The 25,676-nt window shown below is 38.2% G+C and overlaps 2 protein-coding genes across 3 annotated transcripts; both read left to right on the forward strand.

Moving 5' to 3' along the window:
- Positions 1-146: 146 nt before the first annotated feature.
- On the forward strand, positions 147-2,244 carry LOC116290236 (dnaJ homolog subfamily C member 28). The gene is made up of 3 exons (XM_031697242.1): positions 147-543; positions 955-1,259; positions 1,721-2,244. The coding sequence occupies exons 1-3, from the start codon at positions 149-151 to the stop codon at positions 2,242-2,244; spliced, it is 1,224 nt and encodes a 407-aa protein (XP_031553102.1). The 5' UTR covers positions 147-148.
- Positions 2,245-3,342: 1,098 nt separating this feature from the next.
- LOC116290254 (uncharacterized) lies at positions 3,343-14,862 on the forward strand. 2 transcript variants are annotated; one of them, XM_031697259.2, is made up of 9 exons: positions 3,343-3,622; positions 4,885-5,179; positions 7,300-7,448; positions 9,142-9,235; positions 9,492-9,566; positions 10,799-10,897; positions 11,560-11,598; positions 11,805-11,942; positions 12,435-14,862. In XM_031697259.2, exons 1-9 carry the CDS (start codon positions 3,506-3,508, stop codon positions 12,518-12,520), a joined length of 1,092 nt encoding a protein of 363 aa, XP_031553119.1. In that variant the 5' UTR covers positions 3,343-3,505; the 3' UTR covers positions 12,521-14,862. The 2 variants fall into 2 exon arrangements, with proteins under 2 accessions (XP_031553119.1, XP_031553120.1); XM_031697260.2 differs by lacking the exon at positions 10,799-10,897.
- Positions 14,863-25,676: the final 10,814 nt, after the last annotated feature.

Consider the following 25,676-nt stretch of genomic DNA (forward strand, 5'->3'; position numbering starts at 1 on the left):
CTAATGCCAAGGAAAACATATTTCGATAAAAAATATGAAAGAATGAGCGAATTATTTGATATATGAATAAACAAAAAAATGCATTTACTGTGCATTTGGCTCGAAGGCTCAAATTATATCAGCGGTCGCTCGTTACATAACAACAAACATGGCGACTGCAGCAGGAACGACTTTACCTTTGTTGCGTATTTTAACAAGAAAGTCGCAGTCTTTTTGGGGACTAAATAGCTTCAGGAGGCATCTACATTGTTCAGTAACACTTCTTAGTGAAAAATCAAAGCTAACAATACGTGAGTGCTACAAGTTGCTTGGATTAAGTGAAGAAGACACAACGGAAACTGAAGTTCGAGCTGCGTACTTCAAACTTGCTAAACAGTACCATCCTGATAGCGGTCAGTCCAAGGCTGATCCAGAGAAGTTTGCGAGGATTGAACAAGCTTATAAGGTTGTTTTAAAGCACCTTAGTCAGAAACATGTGGAAGAAGAAGAAGGCGACGACGAGGAAGACAAGTTTGATATTAGACACACTGCTCCTCAACACAGGTAAGCTAGAGAGGCCCTATCTACAGATCAGATGATGAGCACTTGTCGGTTAGTAATGATAATAATGAAGTAACAAAGATAATTTCGATAATGTAGGCCTTATCTTATCCACTTTAATAGATCTTTTCATCATTTGATAATCACTCTTTGATTTTTAGCAATAACAGGGGGTCGCAGAATATGTTGATTATACCCTCCCACCCCTTGGAAATGTCAATCTTGGTGCCAAGTTTATTTCCATGAGAATTATAACTATCTCCACTTAACTAAAAATAAAATCATCCCGAAGAGCTTGAATATGAGGGCTATGCGGCAAAAATTTATTGTACCAACATAGCTGCCGAGTGATAAAGGTCTGATTATACTTTGATTAGACAGTCTTGCATTTTATTGGTTATGTCATCTTTGTAGGCAGTATTTAGAATATGGTGGATTTGGTTCTGGAACTCCATCTACAAGGGAGAAACAATATCGTAATCACAGATTCGAGCAAGCTATTGAAGGAGTATTTTCACACAAGACTAAACAGCATGGAGCAGAAGAGACATCCATTGCCAAAGCTGAGAAAAAAGCTATTAGAAAAAATAAAATTTCAGGTGCTATTGAACGCATGGTGGAAGATCTTATCCAGGAAGCCATGTCTAAAGGGGAATTCCAAAATTTACCAGGAAGTGGAAAACCATTTACAAAAGACCCACTAAGAGATCCGTATATGGGTGAGTAAATAAATGAAAAATAAAGGGATGAAAAACGAGAAGTGAATTATAACTGTTCCAGTATGAAACAGTAATGATGAAAAGCTAAATTATACACTGTGAAAAGATGAAAAAACTTACTGACGTTTCAGACGCTAGTCCTTCATCAGAGTAAAAGAGCTCCAGTATGAGTTTATACATATATGGGGCAGATAAAGTAACTGGTAGAAATAGATAAAGGAATGAAAGGTACAAAACCAACTATACCACTTGATGATTTTAATCCCCCTCTGTGGGGGAGGTATTGAGGTATTTTTGCTGATCACCGGTTCATACCAGCTGTTCTGTCGTATCCAGCTGATCGGTTTTTTAAATCAGGGTTTATTATTATTATTATTATTATTATTATTATTATTATTATTATTATTGGATACTTTCTCTAACTAATCCTGCACTGTAATAAAGCAACCTCTTTTTTTCAGATTCTGGTACTCATAGACTAAATCAAATCCTATTAGATTCTGGTTATGTACCAGATTGGATTGCCTTAGAAAAGGAAATACGAGAAGACTATGCAACTCTCAAAAATAAAATAAGGATAAAGAGAGAACAACTTGGACCAATGCCATTCACGAAGGAAGACCACCAAAAATGGAGCAATTTTGAGAAAGGACTTACACAGAAAGTTCAGTTAATTGATCGTAAAATTGACAAACTTAATTTAATTGTTCCAGTCTTGAATCGACAAAGAATGCATATTAATCTGCAAAAGATTATTAATAAGGCTTTAATGGATTATGGTTATGGAAGTCCTGAATTATTCTCACCAAAAGACAATTCAGTAGCAAAGGAAAACATTCAGCGATTTTACTTGGACATTAACATTAGAAATTCTTTAACTGTCGTATTTAGGGATTATATTGGCCCTGTTATGTTGTGGACAATATTTTATCTAGATAGTCTACTTCGAAATTTAAAGGCAAAATATGTTAATAAAAATCAATGATAGGCAAATATTATAATATTTTTAATGTGCCTAGAATAATTAGTTGTCATTTGTTTTAATTCCTTCCTTTATTCCAATCTCTCTCTCTTTTTTCTTTCTTTCTTTTGTTCATTCTTTTTTCTTTCTCTTTCTTCCCCCTTCCCTTTCTTCCTTCCTTCCTTTTTCTTCTTCTTTTTGTTCTTTCATTCATTCCTACTTTCATTCATTCATTCACTCACTCACTCACTCATCCATTCACTCACTCATTCATTAATTCATTCATTCATTCATTCAACATTCATTCATGTTCATTCATTCCATTCCTTCCTTCATTCCATTCATTCCATTCAGTCATTCATTCATTCATTCATTCATTTTCATTCATTCATTCATTCATATTCATTCATTCCTTCATTCATTCCATTCCTTCCTTCCTTCCTTCATTCCATTCATTCATTTATTCAATCAATCATTCATTTATTATCTACACCCGTTTCTCTGTTTCTCTGCGCTTTCCGAGTTTTTTTAACGTTTTGGAGTAAAATGCCTTTAAAAACTTTGGAACAAATGTCTTAAAAACACGATGACAATGGGCAATGATAAAATCTTGCCTAGTAGATAATTTTTGCCTCGTTTTGGAAGCGTCTAGGTAAGAGATTAACAAAAACAATAGCTACAACGAAAAGTCGTGGGCTTGGAAAACTACTCATTCATTGACTGTCAACTACGAAAGCAAACGGAATTAGAGCATACGTCATAGACTCTAGTAATATTTCTTATTTTAAAGTGGTATTTATAACCCCTATTGTAATGTTTGTTTGCATTTGTTTATTTTACTAAATAAAATACCGTTACCATAGGCGAGATTATATGTACAAGATGGTGCATCAAAATTAGCAATTCTTATTTTGTATTCCTATAAAATTCCCAGAAAAAAATTGGGGGAGGGTGATTCTATAGCAAATTCATTGGCTGACGAGCAAGTTCTAAAACAGATACCCCGAAACGAGACGCTTCAAATTTGCTATAATCAAATTTGCTAAAAGTAACGAATGATGTAGCAATTCCACGAAAACCCGAAGTCATTCGAACGATTATCGATTGGCTAGTCCGAGGGTCACGTGCCCGAATGTTATGCGCAGTCGGACCCTGACGGAGGGAGGTTAGAGAAGTTGAACTGAACGAAAATGGTTCACTTTACCCTCAAATATATCTTTTACCCATTAGTCTATCTCATTTAAAACTGTGTGGACGTGTTGTACCATATCTCAAAGACTGCCAGATGTCGAAAGTTTGTATGGCGGCTGTGAATGATAACGACAGAACCTACACTCTTAGTAGGCTACAAGAAAGGTTCCCAGAGATTCCGGAAGGTGTTATCTCCAAAATACTCGCTCAAGTAAGTACCACCTTACTCCACTTTAACCAGGCATTCTGTCTCTCTGAGGATCTAGATTCCAAGATTAGATATTTACCCACATTCTGGGTTAGTTTGGTTAGAAAGCATTCATATTTTTGAGCTGAATTAACTCGTGTTTAATTGTGTTATTGTTGCTTGTTGTTGGTGAAGTTCGTCAACCAATGTCGCCCAAGAGATACACAATTTAGCTGAGCTTGTTGTATTTTATTCCTCATATTTTAGTAATAAGGCGTCAGGCTAAAAACATTTAGGGCTGTATGTATTTTCTTGTATACGCATTCTATATATTTTTGCAATAATGAGGTTTCGACAACAGCAGCCAGCTTCAAATCTTGCAACACTTTTACTCCATCTTGTATTTCTTTCTTCCTTTCGTGGCTTTCGTTTATCAAATCGAAAGTTCTTTAAAATGAACTCGTTTGTTCTTTACCATTGGTCCTTTCTATAGTCACGCCATCAAACTACCTTAACGACAGATATCGGGTTTTGTACTTTGTTTATTGGTAATGCATTGCAGCTTTTTGATTCAAATCAACTCTACCTATATTTGTCAAAATTTTGGAACAAGTTTAATTTAGTAATCACCTACTAATATCAAAGCAATATCAAAAAACCCCAAGAAAATTATTCTGTTACCTAAAACTTTTGCAGTAAGACTTTGGAGTTTACTTCAGTATCTCAAAATTTGAAATTAAATTGTTCAAAAATTACAAAAGTCTTTACTTGGTCTGTAAATTTCTGGGCAAAATTCTGGGGTAGTTAGCCTAAATGCAATTTGGAAAATTGAATTTCTTTTCTTTCTTATTTAATTTCATTTTGTCCCAGTTTCAATCATGGTCTATTGAAGCTACTTAGGTATATTTTTCTCAAAAGTTTTGTTTCTAAGCACTAAAATTTTGTAAGGAATGGCAATGTGTTATTGTGTAATATATTATGTGTGTACATTGAATACATTGCAATTAAAATAAAAGAGGCTTTGCACCATCATTTGACAGCAGCCTTGTTAGATGGCAGGAACAAAATGATCATTTTACATGAGAAAGAATTCTATTCCCTAGAGCAAAGGGATTTTATTGTTATGCCATCTAACCAAAGGCAGTCCAAGCTGTATTATGTGTGCCAGCATATGATGGTGCAAAGCCTCTATTGCAAGTTAAATTTAAATCATTTACCCCCATGTAAATATTATCTAGACTGGAGTTTCCATTGAAGGTTACTGAATAAGATTGTTTTCATTTTAGTATGCAAATAACATGGAAAAGTGTCTTACGATTTTAAGCCAAGAAAGTGATAAATATCTTTATGGCGAGAGTATGGATAGTCCTGGGTCTAAGAATTCAAATTCAATTATGGAGCCTCTTCGTATAAATATACCTTCAAATGACACAGACCTTTCTAGAGAAATGGACTCTTTTGCTATATTACCACAAACTACAAAGACAGTAGCAGTTCCATCATCTAGTGGAACAACCATTTTTTCTAACCTTTCAAGGGAGCGTCATCATTCTGTCGATGACTATAATGATTATAATCGAAGTAAGTATCATAGTATAGTATTGATAATAATACTTAGAAAAGAGACTAATGTCTAAAACATCAGTGAATTATGTATGTGTCCCAGGACTCACTTCACTTGTGTTGACAAGGGCTTCCTAAATGTTGATTGGCACCCACAACACAATGATGGGATCCAAATGTGTCCCAGGACTCACTTACTCGTGTTGACAAGGGCTTCCTAAATATTGATTGGCACCCACAACACAATGCTTGGGATCCAAATGTGTCCCAGGACTCACTTCACTTGTGTTGACAAGGGCTTCCTAAATATTGATTGGCACCCACAACACAATGCTTGGGATCCAAATGTGTCCCAGGACTCACTTACTCGTGTTGACAAGGGCTCCCTAAATATTGATTGACACCCACAACACAATGCTTGGGATCCAAATGTGTCCCAGGACTCACTTACTCGTGTTGACAAGGGCTTCCTAAATATCGATTGTCATACACAACACAATGCTTGGGACCCAAATGTGTCCCAGGACTCACTTCACTGTGTTGACAAGGGCTTCCTAAATATTGATTGGCACCCACAACACAATGCTTGGGATCCAAATGTGTCCCAGGACTCACTTACTCGTGTTGACAAGGGCTTCCTAAATATTGATTGACACCCACAACACAATGCTTGGGATCCAAATGTGTCCCAGGACTCACTTACTCGTGTTGACAAGGGCTTCCTAAATATTGATTGGCACACACAACACAATGCTTGGGACCCAAATGTGTCCCAGGACTCACTTCACTGTGTTGACAAGGGCTTCCTAAATATTGATTGGCACCCACAACACAATGCTTGGGACCCAAATGTGTCCCAGGACTCACTTCCTTTGTGCTGACAAGGGCTTCCTAAATATTGATTGGCACCCACAACACAATGCTTGGGATCCAAATGTGTCCCAGGACTCACTTCACTTGTGTTGACAAGGGCTTCCTAAATATTGATTGGCACCCACAACACAATGCTTGGGATCCAAATGTGTCCCAGGACTCACTTCACTTGTGTCGACAAGGGCTTCCTAAATATTGATTGGCACCCACAACACAATGCTTGGGATCCAAATGTGTCCCAGGACTCACTTCACTGTGTTGACAAGGGCTTCCTAAGTATTGATTGACACCCACAACACAATGCTTGGGATCCAAATGTGTCCCAGGACTCACTTACTCGTGTTGACAAGGGCTTCCTAAATATTGATTGGCACCCACAACACAATGCTTGGGACCCAAATGTGTCCCAGGACTCACTTCACTGTGTTGACAAGGGCTTCCTAAGTATTGATTGACACCCACAACACAATGCTAGGGAACCAAATGTGTCCCAAGACTCACTTCACTGTGTTCACAAGGGATTCCTAAATATTGACTGAAACTCACAACACAATGCTTGGGAACTCAAATTTGAGCAGTTATGTGTGTCAAGGACCTACATCAAAAAATCATGAAAAACATTTACTGTGCAATTACCATAACCGGGGACACATAGACAGTTAGGCAAGCAAACCAAATATAATGTAGAATGAAAACAATGCATTCCAACTTTGGGTAGTGGAGCCAACTAGAAACCTAGACTGCACAAGAATAATTGAAGTTTGTTCCTGTGAGGTGTAAACAACTAGATATACATCGTCATTTCCTCGTGGGAATAAAAAGATATGTAGGAAGGCTATTGTTTTCTGCTGCTTTCTGATTGGCTCCACTACGCAAAGTTGGAATATACATGTATTATTTTTATTTTACAATTTGATTGGTATCGCTAAGTGGCCCTGGTTATAGTAGTCACACTGTAATATTCTTATATCTCCATTGTACGTCCCTGCACAGTCATCCTTGATGCTTGTACATTCTTATGGTGCCCACTATATATTACCCCCTCTTTTGAAGGGTTTTCATTAAGTTTTGAAATAATAGGAGAAGATCATGGTAGTTTAAGCCCAAGGAATTTTGCCTCTGTTACCGAAGCATTCTCCAATCTCTGACACTTAATGAAAACCCTGTTTATGCCAGCTACCAATTAGTATTAATAATGAATTATCACTTAAATGAAGCAATTGCTTTACTCAGTTCTTTTTTTGTTTTTTGTTTTCCTTTGCTAGAAGTCATACAACATCAAAAACAAAGATTAGATCGACTAAGATTAGAATATGAAGCTGAAAAAATAAAATTATCAAGACTACACAAGTTCGTGAAAGATAAAGAGGAAGAACTTATAAATAAGAAATACCGAGTAGCTAGTAATCCTTCGGTAAGTACAGTTAGTAATACATGGTGCACACAGCTCCTTGAAAACTCCTTGATTTTGACATTTCCTTGAAAACTACTTGAATTCGACTTTTTTTGTAATTTGTCCTTGAATAGTCTTTTTAATTATTTTTATGAAAATGTCCTTGAATTTGCATTTAATTCATCCTTAGAAAATAAAGCAATTGTCAATATACTGATCAAGAGAGAAATCTTTTGATATTCAAGCAGTGAGTGCCAAAAATTATTTTCTTCAATAGAGTGCTCACACTAAATCCGTGAAACAAATACTAATTTTTAGCACTAAACAGTGATAATTAAACAATAGAAAACAAAGGATTCTGTATGAAATAGTACTAATTAGTACTATTTAATGTTCACGGTTTTAGTGCGCGCAAAAACTCTAAAGGCTGTTGTACAAGGCTAGAATCTTGTTATTCAGAAAGTTGAACTTGTTTGGAAGTAGAGATAAATTTTCTATAAAAAAGCCTGACAAAGCAACATTCTAACACAAATGCTACAAAACAACCTTGTACGATTGAAAATACTGCTTCAAACAGGCATTTTATCATAGTACATCAGTTTCTACAGTAACTGCAGGCATCCCAGATCTCCTATATATCCTATATTTCCTATAATTTGTATAGGATCCTATAAAGAGCCTATATTTAAAGAAAACCTCCTATATTTCCTATAAATAGGACAACTGCTGAGTGATTCATTTATATTTTACACTGTTTAGGATTTTTTTTTTTTTTTTGGTTCTGTTTTTTTAACGGCTTTTTAGTTCTGCAAATCATTGCCTGTGCACCCTCCCGATCCCTGGTTATGCAACCCGAAAAGCTATCTTAGCTCCTAAAAAGATATAACTAGCTAAGAACTAGTGTGAGCTGTAAGTTTTTTCATCTTTTCACGGTGTATAATTTACCTTTTCATCATTACTTTATCTTAGCTCCTATGAAGTACATATATTTTTGGGGAAAAAATCCTATATTTTCCTATATTTACAACTTGCACAGCCTATATTTCCTATCAAATTTGTCTAAAAAGTGGCTGGGATGCCTGTAACTGTTTAAAAACGGTTTTGAGTGTTGACCCAAAACGAAAATTGGGATAAAAGCTCATGCAAAAGTCAAGTTTTTGGAGCTTTTTGCCATTATTGCTCATTATTGAAAAAAATTTCCTCTTAAACAAATGATCAATTTGTTGATATAACTATTTGAATTCCTTTTATCAGTGGAGACTGAAAGTCGGTTTTACATGAAATTTCAGACTTAGAGTAATGCAGGCGAATACATGTGCTCAAGTGACATGAATAGAATATTTCTTTATTTTTCCTACTTATTGGACCGTTACCTGTTATGAGATGAGGACAAAAGGGTGTTTTTGCTGTCCTTGAATATATCGTAAAACTCCTTGGAAAGTCCTTAGAAATATATTAGAGAATATTACATTATCAGAAAACTTGAGAAGTGTCGAGAAGCACTCCACTATGCATTGATAACACTTCTTTCATGTTCTGCCAATCCTCACTTGTTTCACTGCACAACACTTGTGCACATTTTCTGTGTCTTCATGAAATAAAGTTTTAACTTGAACTTGAAGACAATTGTGAATAATTGATGTAAAAAAGGCTAAGTACCTTTTATTTGGATTATGATGGGTGTTAATCATTGACTTTGCATTGGGCTTTACAGAAAACACATGTTGATCATTTGCTAGAGGAAACACAAGTATTACGAACAGAAATAGACAACATGACTCAAGTAATAGATAATATAAATAATGGTGGTAAGTATCAGCTTAGTTTTACAGTGTGAACACATTAACCAAGGCCACCCATACAAATTTTAAATCAAATTCACAAATCACATTTTTGATCTTTAATGACCAGATGGTGCAAATACGACATTTGCATGATGGCATCATTTGACTCCCACTACTAGACTCCCTTGCAGCTACGGCTTGATAAATTTTTAGAATTGTTTTAAAATGCACACAGATTATGACATATTGCTCTAAAACTATTCTCTTTTTTCTTCCCTAGCGAGTCTACTAGGCTTTGTAACAACCAGTCAATCCAATGCAGAAAATATCTCATCAACCCCTCACCAACATCCAGGTAACTCAACTTTTCATCGTTGAGACATAAAATTATTAGAGAAAAACTATTGCAATTAAATTATGATTTACTGTTTGATTTATCTGCTTTTCTTCTCTCTGCACCATAGTTCCCTTTGTCCTGTTACATAGTCAATATAAAAAGAATAGACCATTTTCGAATTACTGAAAAACCGCTGTGTTTCTTGATCACATACTTGTTTATACAGGGGGGGCAGAACCGGGGGGGCAGGGGCATGCCCCCCCACCAAATTTTTTTGGGGGCCTGGCCCCCCCCCCAAAAAATATTGGTTCTTAGTCATTGTTTTACTTCGCAAGCGTCTGCAATCAAACAAAACATTGTCATTATCACATAGCGTTAAATAAAATCTTCAGTGCCCCCCTAAAGATTTTTAGCTTCTGCCGCCCCTGTTATACTGGGTTAGCCTCATTTCAAATATTCAAAAATACCAACGGTAGTTAAGGTGGCTGCCTACTTTTGAACGTTCGATTTGAGCTCACGATGTGCGCACGCTCAAAAATCGCTGAGAAATCTACAATCGCGTTTTGAGCTTCAACAGGGCAAAACCCTCAAATTTTGCACGGGACTCTATATTTTTTGATAGCTCATTCGAAAAAACTCCTAAAAATCTAGGTTATATCAACATTTTAGGAAAAGTTTAAATCAGGAACACGTGAAAAAATAGATTTTTGTTCGACTTTATGAGATTTTTTAAGAGCACCGAAACTACAAAATATGACAAATCAATGTATCTCTCTGTCTTTTTGTCGAAAATATCCATGTATTATTGTAGAATGATTGACTAGCCTTCGTTCGTGCAATCATATAGTCTGTAAATAACTGTTATTTTTTTAATCTTAATTTTTTTCTAATCACTTCCGGTGGTGCAATTTTTACTCCAAAAGCTTGTGCGTAGGCTTCCATTAAATGCTGATTATCTCGGAAACGAGCTCGGGACACCCTATTTTTCTTTCCAGATTTGGAATCAGCATTAAATTTCAATTCAGAAAATCGAAGTTTTAAAAAAAGCTTAAATCAATTTCCAAAAGTAGGCAGTCACCTTAATGCACAATTTCAAGAATCCAAACGCTTTCAAATTCCACAGACCTTCATCCAGTGCACTAAAATTCATGAATATTCAAATTAATTCCATACAAAATCGAAGCTAACCCTGTAGAACAGAGAGTTCGAAACTGGAGTATTCAGAATAAACTGAATAATTTTCTTTGTAGTACCACCACCCGTACAAAAAAGTGCTAGTTTTCCTCGAACCACGGGTCAATATTTTGGTCCTGGTGTATGGAAATATAAATCTCATCCTCCAGTAGAAGGCGAGTGACTCCTAAAATACTATTAAATAAAAATTTTTAGGGGGGAGATGACGGCTTAAATTTACTAAGCATTGTTATTAAATTTTTGTACATGCATTTGAAATTCTGGGATTTCAACAATAATACATAGTAATTTTATTAAAATTATTTAATGAAGTTGCATTGGGAATCAAGGGGGGCGTAACAGTGGTGTACTCGCCTCTCACTTGTGGGGTCTCAGATTTGATTCCTTTGTTTGGCACAACATGTGAGCAGAATTCTCTAGCTCTCCCTTGATTTGAGGGCCTCCTCGCTGTTTTCTTCCCTACCCAAAACCTGCTAAATAGACCTTTTCGGCAAATTGGGTGTAATGTTTTCCCATTTCAGATCACAGGTCATTCCCTAAGGTACCATTTCTTTGTTTAACATGTCGCAGTAAGACACATAAGTATGGATACAACTCAAAACAGATAATTTTATTCTCAAGATAATACACATGGTCTGAAAAGGGTAAAACATTACTTGTATGCTCATGCCTTAAAGAACTATTCCAATTCAATCTGGGAGTTATCTGTGCCTTGAAATACAGTACCCCACAGATTGTTTCAGGTTAACAGTAAAGTTTAAAGTTAAATTTAAAGCAAATCTGAATCAAATCGTGACTAGTATTTTTATATTCACAGGAGTACATACCCCTCGCCCCCCATGGCTACCACCTATGGGTATGTATTATAGCACACTGCATATGTTATGGTATATTCTTTTGACAGTTCACTCTCTTTAGAATAAGATTCTTTGTTTGAGTTGTATTCATATTCATGTGACTTATCATGCACAACCGTTAAACAAAGGAATGATACTCTAGGGAATGACACTTGGTCTGAATGGGAAAGTCTTACGCCCAAGCTAAAGATTTTTTCTTTTGAAGGTGAACGTCCCAAAACTCAAAGTCCAGTTCATGACCCAAGTATGGACGAATGGATATTACTGCCAAAAGAATTAATATCTGCACCCATTCCTACCACGACAATAGAACCAACACCCCCTCCCCCACCAGAAGATACAGGTAAGTTACTTACCATAATGTCACCATGGTAACTTACTAATAAACCCTTCTCAAAATTATCTTGGGCACGACATTAACGCCTGCAAACTCGCAAAATGCGAGTGAAATTTTGTTTTAGCAAATGAGAAGTTTTGTGAGTATGACCACAGTCCAGAAAGTGAAGGACTGAAAAGTTTAGAACCTGCATCAAGTAAAGTTTGTTAATGGTCACGATCGATTGCTAGTGACTTTGACATTTTTGCTAGTGAGAACAAAACTCACTAGCAAGGTTTTGCTAGTGGATTTAAAAATTAATTTCGTGCCCTATCGATGTGAATGTGACATGAAAACACAAAATAAATCACTCTTTTTCTCGATGGAATTTGTGGAATTTTATTTGCATTTCCATGTTGCATTTCCATGTTGCCATTTAAGAGAATTTTGGGAAGTGTCCATGTAAGTCCGTCACATGTAAGGAGTCTATAACGAATACTTGCTTTGTTTTTGTTTCAGAGCAAACATGGCAATGTAAACACTGTACCTTGGAGAACCACGGGGCATTGAACTCCTGCGAAGCCTGTGAAAGATCACGAAACTGACACAACCTCATACGTGATAAGTCGATACATAAACTCGTCCCAACCCCTCTCTGATAAATAGCCGAAGGGGTTGATGGGGAGATTCAGGGTTGATACTATAATATAATGTACAAAGTTTTATATGCTATCCGGAAATGCTACCGTTACTTCCATTGCACGTCCGGTGAGGCTGTTACAGTTGAAGTTATCAGTTAGTGTAAAATGTCCTTATTTGGCCATTCGTGTTGGATCCATAATCCTTAGCGACACGGTGCCTGTCGTTTATAACTATCACTCTATCGAATAGAAATATTTGTGTTAAAATTAGGTTAAGTTATTCATCAAAACTTGAGGATATTTTTTTTATCGTTATTGGCCGGAATTAATTGGGTTTTTTTTCCTCGGAATAAGTTCTTTACGGCACAAGCATTGCCGCAAATCCGTGCTTTCTAGAAAAATGAACCATAAAAAAGAACGAAAAATGTCAAGAACAAACTTTTAAAAAATACTTGTTCGACGTGGTTGTTTTTTTATTTTATTAATTCAGGGATGAGGTGATAAATAACCTGTGAGTTCCTGTGATTGGCCTTTGGAAATAATAACAATAACCCATAACTGCACATCAATAAATGCACGATAAATACTGTAATATTAGGCATACCGTGTTGGCATTGCAGTGCACTGTAGGATTGTGTTAGGGGACGCAATAGACGCCGTCCTGGAAATCCTCTTCTTTCGCATACAATCGAAGGACGTTTCATTTAGGGACAGTGTTTTGATTGGTTATCCTCGAGGCGCAAAACATTATTGGGCATGCGAAAGTAGAGAATATGCCTCCTAAATAAACGACCGCAATGCACAGAAATGCCAACTAGACTCGGTGTTTTCCTCAACATTGAATTGGCTTTCCGTAAGAAAGCTTTTTTTCATGAGTGGGCTCACTGTGGTATTGACTTTTAAAGTAGACCAACACTAGAGCAGTTGTCAAATGAGTGTGAAAAGCTCAGTGCCGTGCCGTGACCGTGATGTTTTCTAGAATTTTAATTGGCTGATTTTTTCTCGCGTTATTTGATTGGTCTGGGCAGTGCATTGACCTCGGCGTGGGCTTGTTCATGCCGTGTTCCGGGCATTTGATTGGATGGAGAATAAATTCTTGAGTAAGGTGATTGGTCTGGCGTAAGCCTTGCCGTGTTGCGACCGTGTTCGTGCCGTGAGCTTTTCACAGTCATACGAAAACTGCTCTATGGCAGCTGTGACGTGACAAATCCGATTCTGACTCATTTTTTTTCCAGATATAAGAGAATCTAGTCACTCTCTCTCCCTCTCTCTCCCTCTCTCTCTTTCTCTCTCTTTCTCTCTCTCTCTCTCTCTCTCGTGCAGCGTAAGAAATTTCTTGGTCTAAATTCAAGGGTTGATCGTAAATATTTCACTGTATTAAAAATATTCTGTAAGAGTCATATCCTTGCATTCTGTGGTCGATTTTCACGTGCGTATTTCTTTCTCGTCTGCAACAGTTCATGTTACGATAACTTTCAAATTTCTCGCGTTGCTGATTGGTTATTTTTTATCATCAATAAGAGGACAGACAGATATAGCTGACTTCAACGAGCGCGCACTCTTTCCGTTGGTTGTTTTGTTTCTAATAATGAGAAGTTTTTATCGTTTTTGTTATTGTGAAAAACAAGTTTACTTCATTTTTTATGTCTTCCCTCTTATTGACGATAATAATCACATTGTTAAACTAGTGTGAATCCATACGCCTCTTGGCAATACGATGACGCAATTTATCGTCAATAAAATGGACAGGCACAACAAATGTTGTTAATCTTTGCTCGTCTAGCCAGCGAGTGGAGTCCTCGCTTTATGAAAATTGGGAAAATGTTCCACGAATTGAAAGATTGGTGGAAGTATATTAGATTTGAACATAGTTCTTTGCGCCAGTTAAGCACTTTTACAAACTTTCCTATTTCGACCACGTGTCATTTCAAACAGTATCATTCTTTGTTTAAAAATTGCGCAGGAGAAGACGTATGAATATGGATATAACTCAACCAAACAAAAATATTTTTGTTCAAGGAATGACACGTGGTCTGAAATCTAAAGACATTTTGCAGCACGTCGGAATGCAGCTCAAATCAATGACATAATGGGTTTCCAATTCTCAGGAGATAGAAATTCTTTTGTTTTGTCCTCCAAATTGAGCTGCTTTGACGTCACATGCAAGGGGTCAATTTCTACAGATCTAGTGTTGCCCAAAGGACAAATATCAACTAAGGTCACGATAGATACAGTTGTATAGAATGATGAAAGTATTATGATATTGTTATTAAAAAAATGCGTCCAACGCGTTACATTGTTGAAAATAGATGTGAATAGAAAAAAATCTGTTGTGTGTGGTTCTCTACTCACGGATTTGATTCGTCGTCTTAAGGGGTGGCGATAATTCATGGTTCCGAATCCCCCTAGTTACCGTTGCTATGTCCCACCAGCTAAAATATCTGGTTTGAACATCTCATGATGTTTAAGTTTTTACCGTTCCATGAAAGTACCAAAACAACACTGTCTATTCCGTGTATGCAGTATTTTTTCAACTTGTTTGGAGAAAACTTGGTGCTCAAAAGGCACGTTTGCAGGGGCGATAAGGATTCACCCAATAACCCGACCTTAATACTTCTCTAAAAAGCTGATTCGTGTTGAACACTCCTGTGTCCAAATTGATTCCTATGATGGAACGTTTAAAATGGCACTTGGGCACTTCACACTTTGGAAACTATAAAAAAATTCTATCGAGACGCATCCTATTGGCTGATTATGAGGAAACCATACCTTTTGAAAAGTAAATTTTTTTTATTATTTACGATAAAGGACTAATGTTTTATTGTTTAATGACTTCAATATGGGTGAGACTAGTTCATCAATATTCTCAATTCTGATTGGTTCATTCTCACGTGCAGCAGGTTGGTATGCATATAATCAGCTCAAGTGGTAACTGATTTCTTCAAATCTTTGTGCAACTTCATAAGGTATGGTTTCTTCGTAGAAGACAGAGCTGTATTTCTCTCTTTAATAGCGACGAAGCTTCCTTCATGAATCCATAGTAGTATATTCTAGAGTTCTTTCATGTTAAGATATGTCAAGGCGGACGAGGAAAGGAGCTAATGGTGCTGCTTCAAGCCCATTGTACAAGACATCTGTCAAGATTGCTTTATCGAAGCAACGAAGTGGTGACCTGGACCAAGAAAGTAGCAATGGAGCACAGGTGAACTGAATAACCTTCCATTCTTCGCTGTTATACTTGCCTAAAAGCTATGAAACATTAAACTAGGACGTCTGAAAAGCTAAGAACTAGAGCTTTAAAATTAATTTAATGAAGATGTGAACATTCAAAACGAGTTTATTGACATATTGTATAAATTTAAGTGAAAAACTCTTAAACTAAACTACGACTAACTTTCGTAAGTCAAACGTTTTTTGTCTTGGTTCGCGTCTACTCAAGGGCAGAATGATTCTTTGAAATACTGTAGAATTTAAACATTAAAGAATGTTAATTTATCGAAGGCTTTAGAGTTGAAATTTTAGTCTGACCTTCAAGAAAAGAAAACATCCTTCAGGACTGAACGTCCACTATATAGTTGCAAATTACTTGTAAATCAAGACATCTTTTATTGCTGAAGATTTAAAAAAATTATCATCAAAAAAACACTAGCACTTTATGAGTAGATGGACCAGAATGGAACATTGCTGTATGCGTGCAAGGCGCCGCCCAATAGATCTTCGACGGTGAGGTCAAACTGAAGTGTAAATAACATCATTTTAGGGATTCGAGCTCCCAAAGTCTGTATTTCCTGTGATGAGTTGACTCTAATAACAATGTTTTGAATGAATTCTCCAATAAAAAAATAACCCCAACTGAAAACTATATATACATTTCAAGGGCGGATCCAGGGTTTTTTTGAAGGGGGGTCTCAGGGGTAAATTTTGTGGGCAAAGGAATCCCAGTCGCATTTTTACCACAAGAAGCCCATTTGACCTCAGGAATGACAGGGGGGTCGCGACCCCCCCCCCCCCCCCGACCCTCCCCCTGGATCCGCCCTTGCATTTCCGGTTGACGCCGCCGTCGTAGATTTTACAAAATATTAAAGCCGATAACCGATACGGCGGCCATCTTGAATTCTATTTTAATCAAGACATTATGGGATGCCAATGGGGCAACTATTGGAAAATGTATAGACTGCACAGCTGTCAGGGTGTATTTTGATATGACTACGGTTTTCAATGAGAAGCACATCTAAAAAGCGATTGACTTTGCTCGTGGTTGTTGGAACAATCATGTAAAACACCAAGACTTCAAATTATTTGAAACCCTAACCACACCACTCTATGCTTTATAGATTTTCTACATGTTTGGCCCCGCCTAGACATCCCATAATCCAAGATGGCCGCCGTATCAGTAAAAAGATCTATTTTTCTACTCGTGGTTAAGACTCAAGGCAATACAAATTTGAAAAAAATCGTAAATGTATGACATAGAAACGGTATGGGGAGTCGGAACTATAAATGGGAGGGGGGAATGATTTGTTGAAGTTTGTGGAAAGTGAGACCCCCTGCAACTTGTCTCGCGACGGCGTTGCGACACAAGTTGCATGGAGCACTGTAGCAATTGTTGCGAAAAGTAGAATCCGTTTCTACTTTTAGCAACGATTTCGTCCCCGTTGCACCGTGAAAGCACTCTTGCAACTCGTTGCAACGCTGTTGCGAGACAAGTTGCAGAGAAAATTGCTCCTTGTAATCGCGCCTTAAGTGAAAGCCTAGATAAGCCTGTTTAAATAAGTCAAATTAATACGATTTAACATATGAATAGGGAATAGGGAAACTCAATGAACGTGACCGAAAAAAAACAACTGTATAACTGTATGTTTTGAACGTTTTTTTTCCTAGATGAAGCGAGGAACGTATCGAGTCCAAAACAAGTTTTATAAACGAACCTGCATTCAGTTTGTTCCTACAAAGCAGGACAGCAACAAGTATGCATTAGATTTGAAAAAAATCTTTTGTTAGTGGTTGACTCTGTAAAGGCCGGTTTAGACGGTACGATTTTCGCCTACAGCTATCGTATACAACACGCTCGCGTCTGTCGTAGGCGAGTTGTAGGCTTGATTTACACGCTACGACTCGAGTTGTAGGATGGCGCGAGCGTGTTGTATACGATAGTTGTAGGCGAAAATCGCACCGTCTAAACAGGCTACTTGCGGACATTTGCAGATGAAATATTTCCCATGATCCTTAGTGGTCTTAGCTTCGTAGTTTTTTGGTAACTAACTTTGGCGACTAACTTGTTCATAGATGTGGTTGTGGGCTTCGCAAAAACGAACACAGGCAAGAAGCACTGCGCATGATAACGAGCAGTGAGTTCGTCTGGGATCCTATCACCAACTCGGTATGGGAGCCCACGGACGCTTATGGTCAGCTGGAGTTTACTGGCGCGGGACAAACAAGCCGAGCCAAGGTATGGTTTCATTCTTTCTAAAAATTGAAATCTAAGTTGCAAAAATACAGGGTATAACGAGACCCCTTGCTTGTGACGTCAAAGCAGCTCAATTTGGAGGATAAAAGAAAATAATTTCAATCTCCTACGAGTTTGAAACCTATTCGGTTATGTCTTTCAAATAGGACGTTTGCATGATGGCGTGATTGACCTCTACTACCAGACTCCCTTGCACGCTTTCTTTTGTTCAGTACCCATTGTCTCACTATTTTCATGAGGGAATACAAATTTAAATCAGAAAGAAAATTTGCGAAATATTATGGTAGTGGGAGTCAAATGACTCCATCATGCAAACTTTCAATAGAGTATGTGCAGCCATGTGACTCAAAATCCCTTGAGATATGGATAACAATGAAACAGCCGCCATCTTGGTTGATCTAACAATGAAAGCTAATGAGGAATGCTTCGTCAGTTATCGTCAACCAAGATGGCGGCAATGACGTAACATGCACCTTCTCTATTGATCTTCATTCGGACGTGCTGCAAGCTAGGGGTCTATTCGGACCCGGAAACACGTCACACATCAATCATACGTCATTACATCTGGATGAGTTTGATAAAAGATATACTGAAACTCAAAAATAACTAGTGTTGACTGTCTCACGGTTTCGTGATGCGTTTAGCTACAATCCGATTATTTTTCATATTTCGAGAGGATTTTCACGGCAGCCATGTTGTAGAGCAAAACAATAAAAAATATTACCTTTTATTTGGGAAATAATATATCCCTCGAATTGCAAAATTATTGCATTGTTAATTTCCTGCCGGCCACAACATATCTGACATGTAACCACTCTGATGACGTCATTTTTGTTTTTATTTTTATTTTTAGTATATCCGTATTGCTCATGACACGAAGGCAGCAGACGTACTGGAGATGGTCTTGGTTGGAGAATGGAAACTCAAACTGCCCAAACTACTGATATCAGTGACAGGAGGTGCGAAGAGCTTCGTGTTGCATCCCAAACTGAAACAAGTTATGCGTCAGGGACTATTAAAGGTAGGTGGAGCTGATACCATAAGGATCATAGGAAAGCATGAGTGGTGTCATTAGATGGGGGATGATATCAGTGACGGGAAGTACGAAGAGCTTCGTGTTGCATCCCAAACTGAAACAAGTTATGCGTCAGGGACTATTAAAGGTGGGTTGAGCTGATACGATAAGGATCATGGGAAAGCATGGGTGGTGTCATCGTCAGTTACTATTAAAGGTATGTGCTACGAAAAGGATTATGGGAAAGCATATAGGTGAACTGGTACTTGTCAACTTTGCTCATCTTGAATCCACAGGCAGCCCGCACTACAGGCGCATGGATCTTTACGGGTGGAACAAACACTGGTGTAATGAAACACGTCGGCGAGGCCGTACGAGGACATACCGCGACGTCTCATTCGTCTATAGATACGTATGAACCGCTGCATTTGATAGGGATTGCCACGTGGGGCATCGTGGAACACAGGGATACACTCGTGGGGAAAAAGGTTAGTATCTGGGTTAATACTTCATTGAATACACTAGTACATGAATACCCCGCCAAACCAAACATATTTTCTAGTAACATTCATGACATCCATAACATCCATGACAGAGTATAAGTCCTTAGAGCTTGTCCTCGCAATACAACTCTTTAGCTTGCAATTGGGCATAATGTTTTCCCATTTCAGACCACGTGACATTCCCTAGAGTATTATTTCTTTGTTTTCGGTAGCACATGAGAAGTCATATGAATATGGATACAACTCAGCAAAGAATATTATTCTCAAGAGAAAGACACGTGATTTGAGATGGAAAAACTTTACGCTCAAGTAAAAGAGGTTTATAGAGGCTAAACGATCACGTGATTGCAGCCATGACGGGAGGCAGGACATTAGAGTCTGGTTTCATCTGATTTACATGAGAAAGAAGGCAGTTTTCCAGGGAAAAAAGTCTCTATTGTTGTGCGTCATGACATAGCTGCCATCACGTGATGGTGGAAAGCCTCTATTGCTGTAACTTGCCAGTGAATTGGAAGAAAATTACACATGAAACCGGATATGATGTATATTAATATCAGCCTATAATCGCAGTCGTTTGTTGCCATAGGGAACTGTGCCGTACCATATGACGTCAAGTATGACGTCAGGAGGGGCGTGCCTTGATAACAACCACACCCATTTCATCCTGGTTGATGATGGAACGAATGGGAAATATGGAAAAGAAATCGCATTCCGAGCGTCGCTGGAAAATGTCATTTCTAAGAAGAAAATTTCAGAAGGTCAGAATTGAATTATATTTCTTTGTTTCAATCAGCGGATAAAAGTCTTTAGTTGAACCTCATTAATCCGCACCAAATGGGGGTCAAACACTGACAACTATATATGCACGTGCTGTTAGCCAGAAGGAAATATATTCAGCTGATGAAAATTCCACACGAGACAGGAAATGACGTCAAATGAAACCCAGCAACTTATAGAGTTTCTTTTGGGTTCATTGATGATAATACCCTGTCTTTAAAGACCCCGGCCCTTGCAGCATGTAAGAATGCAGCTCAATTTGGAGGACATAGAAATAGGTTTCCAATTGTTAGGAGATTGAATTTTTGTTTTTGTTTTGTTCTTTAAATTGAGCTGCTTTGACGTCACCTACAAGGGGCCTATTTCTGGTTTCCACAGCCGCCATGTTGGTTGAACTTGACGAAATATTTTTTGCTCTCTTTTGTTATATCAACCAACATGGCGGCAGTGTCGTCTTTATTTCATTCTCTTGTGAATGATTTCATGGTCTGAGAGTTAGTTCACTCGTTTAATTATTATTTCCAGACAAGTCTTATGGGATCCCTGTGGTGCTGCTGGTTCTCGAGGGAGGACCAAATACTATTCTGACAGTCTTGGAGTCGGTCACCAGGAGCCCAGCTGTGCCTGTGGTCATCGCTGAGGGCAGCGGTCGTGCTGCAGATATCCTTGCGTTTGCGCATCGATTTGTGATTGACAATGACGGGTTAGTGTTGAATAAGATCTTTGCTTGATCACGTGACATGCACGCTATTGCCTGTCTTATATTCTTTAGTTTCTGCAGGTAGCACTCGTTTACATCAGCCGAAAGGACCTATTGGTTCATAAAACGAGCCAGTAACACAATAGATTGGTTCTATTGTTTGACACTCGAAGGTCCTTTCGGCCGATGTGAACGAGTGCTAACCGTTTCCGCTTGACGCCATAGCGAAAGATTTGAAATATTTACCAACATAGCGCCCACGTCTCATTCAATTCTCTTGAATATGGCTGGGATGACTGCACGCCGAGATAGATCGACCGTCAAAGCTTTCTCATTTCAGAGCACGTGTCATCATGGCAATTTGAGCCACCTCTATTAAAAACAAAGTGAAAGAAAGAAATAATACTCAAGAGTATGACACGTGGTTGAAAATAAGAAAACATTACGTCTAAAGTTAAAGAAAGAAAATATACTCAAGAGAATGACACGTATAAAATGGAAAAGGTTTTCAAAGTCAAATACTCAGGGAATGACACGTGGTTTGTGGTAATGTAAAAGCATTCCTAAGGTTAAAGAAATTGAAAATATTCAAAGGTATGAATGACGCTTGTTTTGTATTCACGTGAAAACATCACGCCCTATATCTAAATATCTATATTTTCAAAGTCCTGAAATAACAGAATTTCAAGATGTGGTTGAACATCGACAGCTGGTGGAAAAGATTGTTCAAGCCTACCCAGAAGTAAATGAGGAAGAGGGGGTGTTGGATATTTACAAAAATGTCCTGAAGTGCGTCGGGAAAAAAAGATACGTAAGTCGATTAATTTCATTGCTCCATGAAAATGTCACTCGATAGAGCAGTTTTCTTTTGACGGTAAAGAGCTCACGGCACCAACACGGTCGCGATACGGCAAGGCACACGCCAGACCAATCATATTGCTCGAGAATTTACTCTGCCAAGGTCACGGCACTGTCAGACCAATAACATTGCTCGAGAAAAAAAATCAGCCAATTACAATTCTAGAAAGCATCACAGTCACGCAACGGCATGCTTACGACACTGAGCTTTTAAGTCAATCAACAACTGCTGTACGAGTTCTTTACATTACTTTAAAGCTCAATTTTAAGTTTCACTGAAACGAAGTAGCCATTAGCCATTCCGAAATCGAGGAAAATACCGAGTGGAGTTGGCGTTACAGTGCATTGTTGCACTGTTTTAAGGGACATATTTCCAAGACGCCAATTGGGTGTAACAGGGCCCGTATCCAGGATGTTTTATGAGAAAAGATCGAACAAATTAGCAGCTTAAGAGCAAAAAGTCAAAAATCAAGGAGACAGTTTTCGACGCTTAAGCAAAATCTTTTTTTCTTCAGATAACCATTTTTCGTGTTGATGAAGAAGGTGTTGATATCGATAGAGCAATCCTGAAGGCCTTACTCAAAGGTAGAACAACTTCACATTTTTGGTGCCTGCGATTCTCCTGGTCATCAAAATAGTTTCTTGGAGCTGACCATGGTAAACGCTGGCTCTTTTGGCGAGAATAGATGATTGTAAACCACCTGCGCATGCGCATGAAGCGAAATGTTTGCGATCAAAATAAAATAACATTTGTGTTTCTTAAACAGCTCAACACGCTTCATCCGCTGACCAGCTGAGCCTCGCGTTAGTCTGGAACAGAGTCGACATTGCAATGTCTGAGATTTTTGTAGACAATCAAAGATGGCAGGTAAATTTCCTTCTAATATACTTTAGCTTTTCTTCCCCACAACTTGGGGCAATCTCAACATAGCATGGCTCGATTTATTTCGTACGTGCCGTGTTCTTTGATTTCCCCCCTACGACCCCTATGGCTGTTGACTCGATAGTTCATACTTTTTCAACAGCCATACACACTAAACGTGATCTCACTTTGTAAATATTTATCCTGTATTTTTCATAACTGTTCAACTCTATCTAATTATTCCTATGTTTTTGTATTGTAATTTTGTGTGTGAAATAAACTTGACTTGACTTGACCCAAAACCAAAAACGCGGCAAACAGACCTTACTGATACGGCGGCAATCTTGAATTCTATTGCTAAGTACGACATTATGGGATGTAGAGGGGACAAATATTGGAAAATGTTATAGACTGCACAGCTGTCAGGGTGTCTTTATATAACTGTACGTTATTCAATATGAAACATCTAAAAACCAAGTGCATTTGATAGTAGCTGCAACGATATGTAAAAACATCAAAGCGTAAAATCATATGAAAAAGTAACTTCACCACTATAAATATTTTGCTTGCACCCTCGGTATCATAATCTAAGATGGCTGCCGTATCAGTAAAAAGGTCTATTCCAATTTAAGTGTGGCCCAACTAAGATTAGCCCAGAGGTTGTTTCAGGGTTCATAAACCCATTGAAGGTTGATCAGGACCTCAGGGTTGGTTTATTCGTATTTTACAAAGGTGATGATATTTTTGTCTTCAGATGGAGGAGCTAGAATCAGCCATGATGGACGCCTTGTCAAATGATCGTGTGGAGTTTGTTAGTCTTTTGCTTGAAAACGGAGTCAGTATTGGACACTTTCTTACGATGAAAAGATTACTAGATCTTTACAGAGAGGTATAGACTTTTCTTGCATAAACTCTGCCCTCTTCGCTCTTTTTTTCGCAATTTTTTTGGGGGATTAAATGCGCATGCTCAAAAGGATTATCGATCAATTTTGTAATTAGACAAAATACTTTTTTAACTGGGAATGCTGAAGCAAAACGAAGGAAGCAGAGACTAATGGGAAATAGAGATTGTTGCTCATGTTTAGCGAGAAATATCATGGTTCTTGTTACAATTTTATTTTTATCGTCTTACGTTTGTATAATCTTTTTTCTTCTGTTTCAGCGGTCCAAAGTAAGCTTCGCTTTTCAGCAAATCATCGGCGAGTACAAAGTACGTCAGGGCGCTCACGAGGCAATCCTTCCAAAAAAGGGTCGCAACAAGAGAAAATGATTTTCTGTTGGTTTTAGTTCAATAGACTTCTTTACCTTGGGCGTAATTAGCGTTTTCCCATTTCAGAGCACGTGTCATTCCCTAGAGTATCATTCCTTTGTTTAACAGTTGTGCACGAGAAGACACATGAATATGGATACAACTCCAATAAAGATTCTTATTTTCAAGAGAATGACATGTGGTCTGAAATGGAAAAGCAAGGTAAAGTAAATAGGTCTATAGACGCCTTTCGTAAGACGTCAAAGCAGCTCAATTTGGAGGACAAAACAAAAGAATTTCAATCTCCAGAGAATTGGAAACCTAGGATAGGCTTCAGTATTTCTTAATATTTGTCCTTCTTTTGTTTTCTTTTAAGTTGAGGACGGGGTTCTTTCTGTCGGACATCAACGACATCATAAACAAAATGCTCGGGGGAAGCCGACAGAACGGAAGCGACGGGATCTCGGTCACCATGGTAATGGCTAAAGCTCTTTCATTATTAGCCTTACTTTCTTAAGAGACTGGTATCTAGTTCGGTGGGTTGATCAGCCAAAAGGTTGTTTCAAGATTCGATCTGTGAGCTAGCCATGTCCTGACTTAGATCAGCCCAGAGGTTGTTTCAGGGTCAGATCTGTGAGTTAGCCATGCCTTGACTTAGATCAGCCCAGAGGTTGTTTCAGGGTTTGATCTGTGAGTTAGCCATGTCCTGACATAGATCAGCTCAGAAGTTGTTTCAGGGTAAAGCACTGTACGATTACTGTGAAATGATCATGTGTATACAACCAATCACAATGCTTGAAACAACTTCCCAATTACGATTAAGTACTGAGCACCAATCAAAAATCTTAGATCTTAGTATCTATAGACCCGTTGCATGTGACGTCAAAGCAGCTCGATCTGGGGGACAAAACGAAAGAATTTCAATCTCCTGAGAATTGAAAAACTATTGTTTTGTCCCCCAGATTGAGCTGCATTCCAAAGTGCTGTTATGCAATGGTCTATTAGCGAATAGTGACAATAATTTTCTCTTTCTCGTTACAGGGTTTGAAAGAGAGCGGCTTTGGTCTGTTAAAGTCACCACATTTTAGGACTACGATAGAGCATTTCACGAACCCTTACAACGAGCTCTTCTTGTGGGCCGTGTTGTGCAACATGCAGAAGATGGCGCTGTTCATGTGGGAACGAGGTGATAACAACCTCGCGCGGGCGCTGGTTGGCGCGAAAATCTACATGGAAATGGCGGGAAAAATAGAGGGAGATGAACTGAGGAACGATGTGTATGAACAAGTTATTGAGCATGCGCAGTAAGTGAAGAATAACTCGTTCTGAGGGCATGCGTTTCTTTTGGTCAGTGGCAGAAGAACTTAAAATAAATGACTGAGCATGAATAGTATTGATATCGTATTCAGTTTGCCTTCTCTAAAAGAAAAGCTAACAAAAATTACAAAATCTTGATGGAGACTGACCAAAAGGGGAGCGACTTTTAAGATAACAGGATCGTTTATCTATCTATCCATCCATTCATCACAATCAATCGATCTGTCTGTCCATCCATCCAATTATCCATCCATCCACCCATCCATCCATCCACCCATCCATCCATCCATCCATCCATCCACCCACCCATCCATCCATCCATCCACCCATCCATCCATCCATCCATCCATCCACCCACCCATCCATCCATCC

The sequence above is a fragment of the Actinia tenebrosa genome, unplaced genomic scaffold (genome assembly GCF_029948245.1).
Source record: "Actinia tenebrosa isolate PJP-AT-01 unplaced genomic scaffold, QUT_ActTen_1.0 PGA_scaffold5__44_contigs__length_20552954, whole genome shotgun sequence".
In the NCBI taxonomy this organism is placed as follows: domain Eukaryota; kingdom Metazoa; phylum Cnidaria; class Anthozoa; order Actiniaria; family Actiniidae; genus Actinia; species Actinia tenebrosa.

What these genes read in the sequence shown, in the direction of transcription:
- LOC116290236 (XM_031697242.1), top strand. Translation starts at nt 149, where the DNA reads ATGGCGACTGCAGCAGGAACGACTTTACCTTTGTTGCGTATTTTAACA. An exon ending in CACACTGCTCCTCAACACAG is followed by an intron (nt 544 to 954) that starts GTAAGCTAGAGA and finishes TCATCTTTGTAG; the next exon opens with GCAGTATTTAGAATATGGTG. An exon ending in ACTAAGAGATCCGTATATGG is followed by an intron (nt 1,260 to 1,720) that starts GTGAGTAAATAA and finishes TCTTTTTTTCAG; the next exon opens with ATTCTGGTACTCATAGACTA.
- LOC116290254 (XM_031697259.2), top strand. Translation starts at nt 3,506, where the DNA reads ATGTCGAAAGTTTGTATGGCGGCTGTGAATGATAACGACAGAACCTAC. An exon ending in ATCTCATCCTCCAGTAGAAG is followed by an intron (nt 10,898 to 11,559) that starts GCGAGTGACTCC and finishes TTATATTCACAG; the next exon opens with GAGTACATACCCCTCGCCCC. An exon ending in TCCCCCACCAGAAGATACAG is followed by an intron (nt 11,943 to 12,434) that starts GTAAGTTACTTA and finishes TTTTTGTTTCAG; the next exon opens with AGCAAACATGGCAATGTAAA.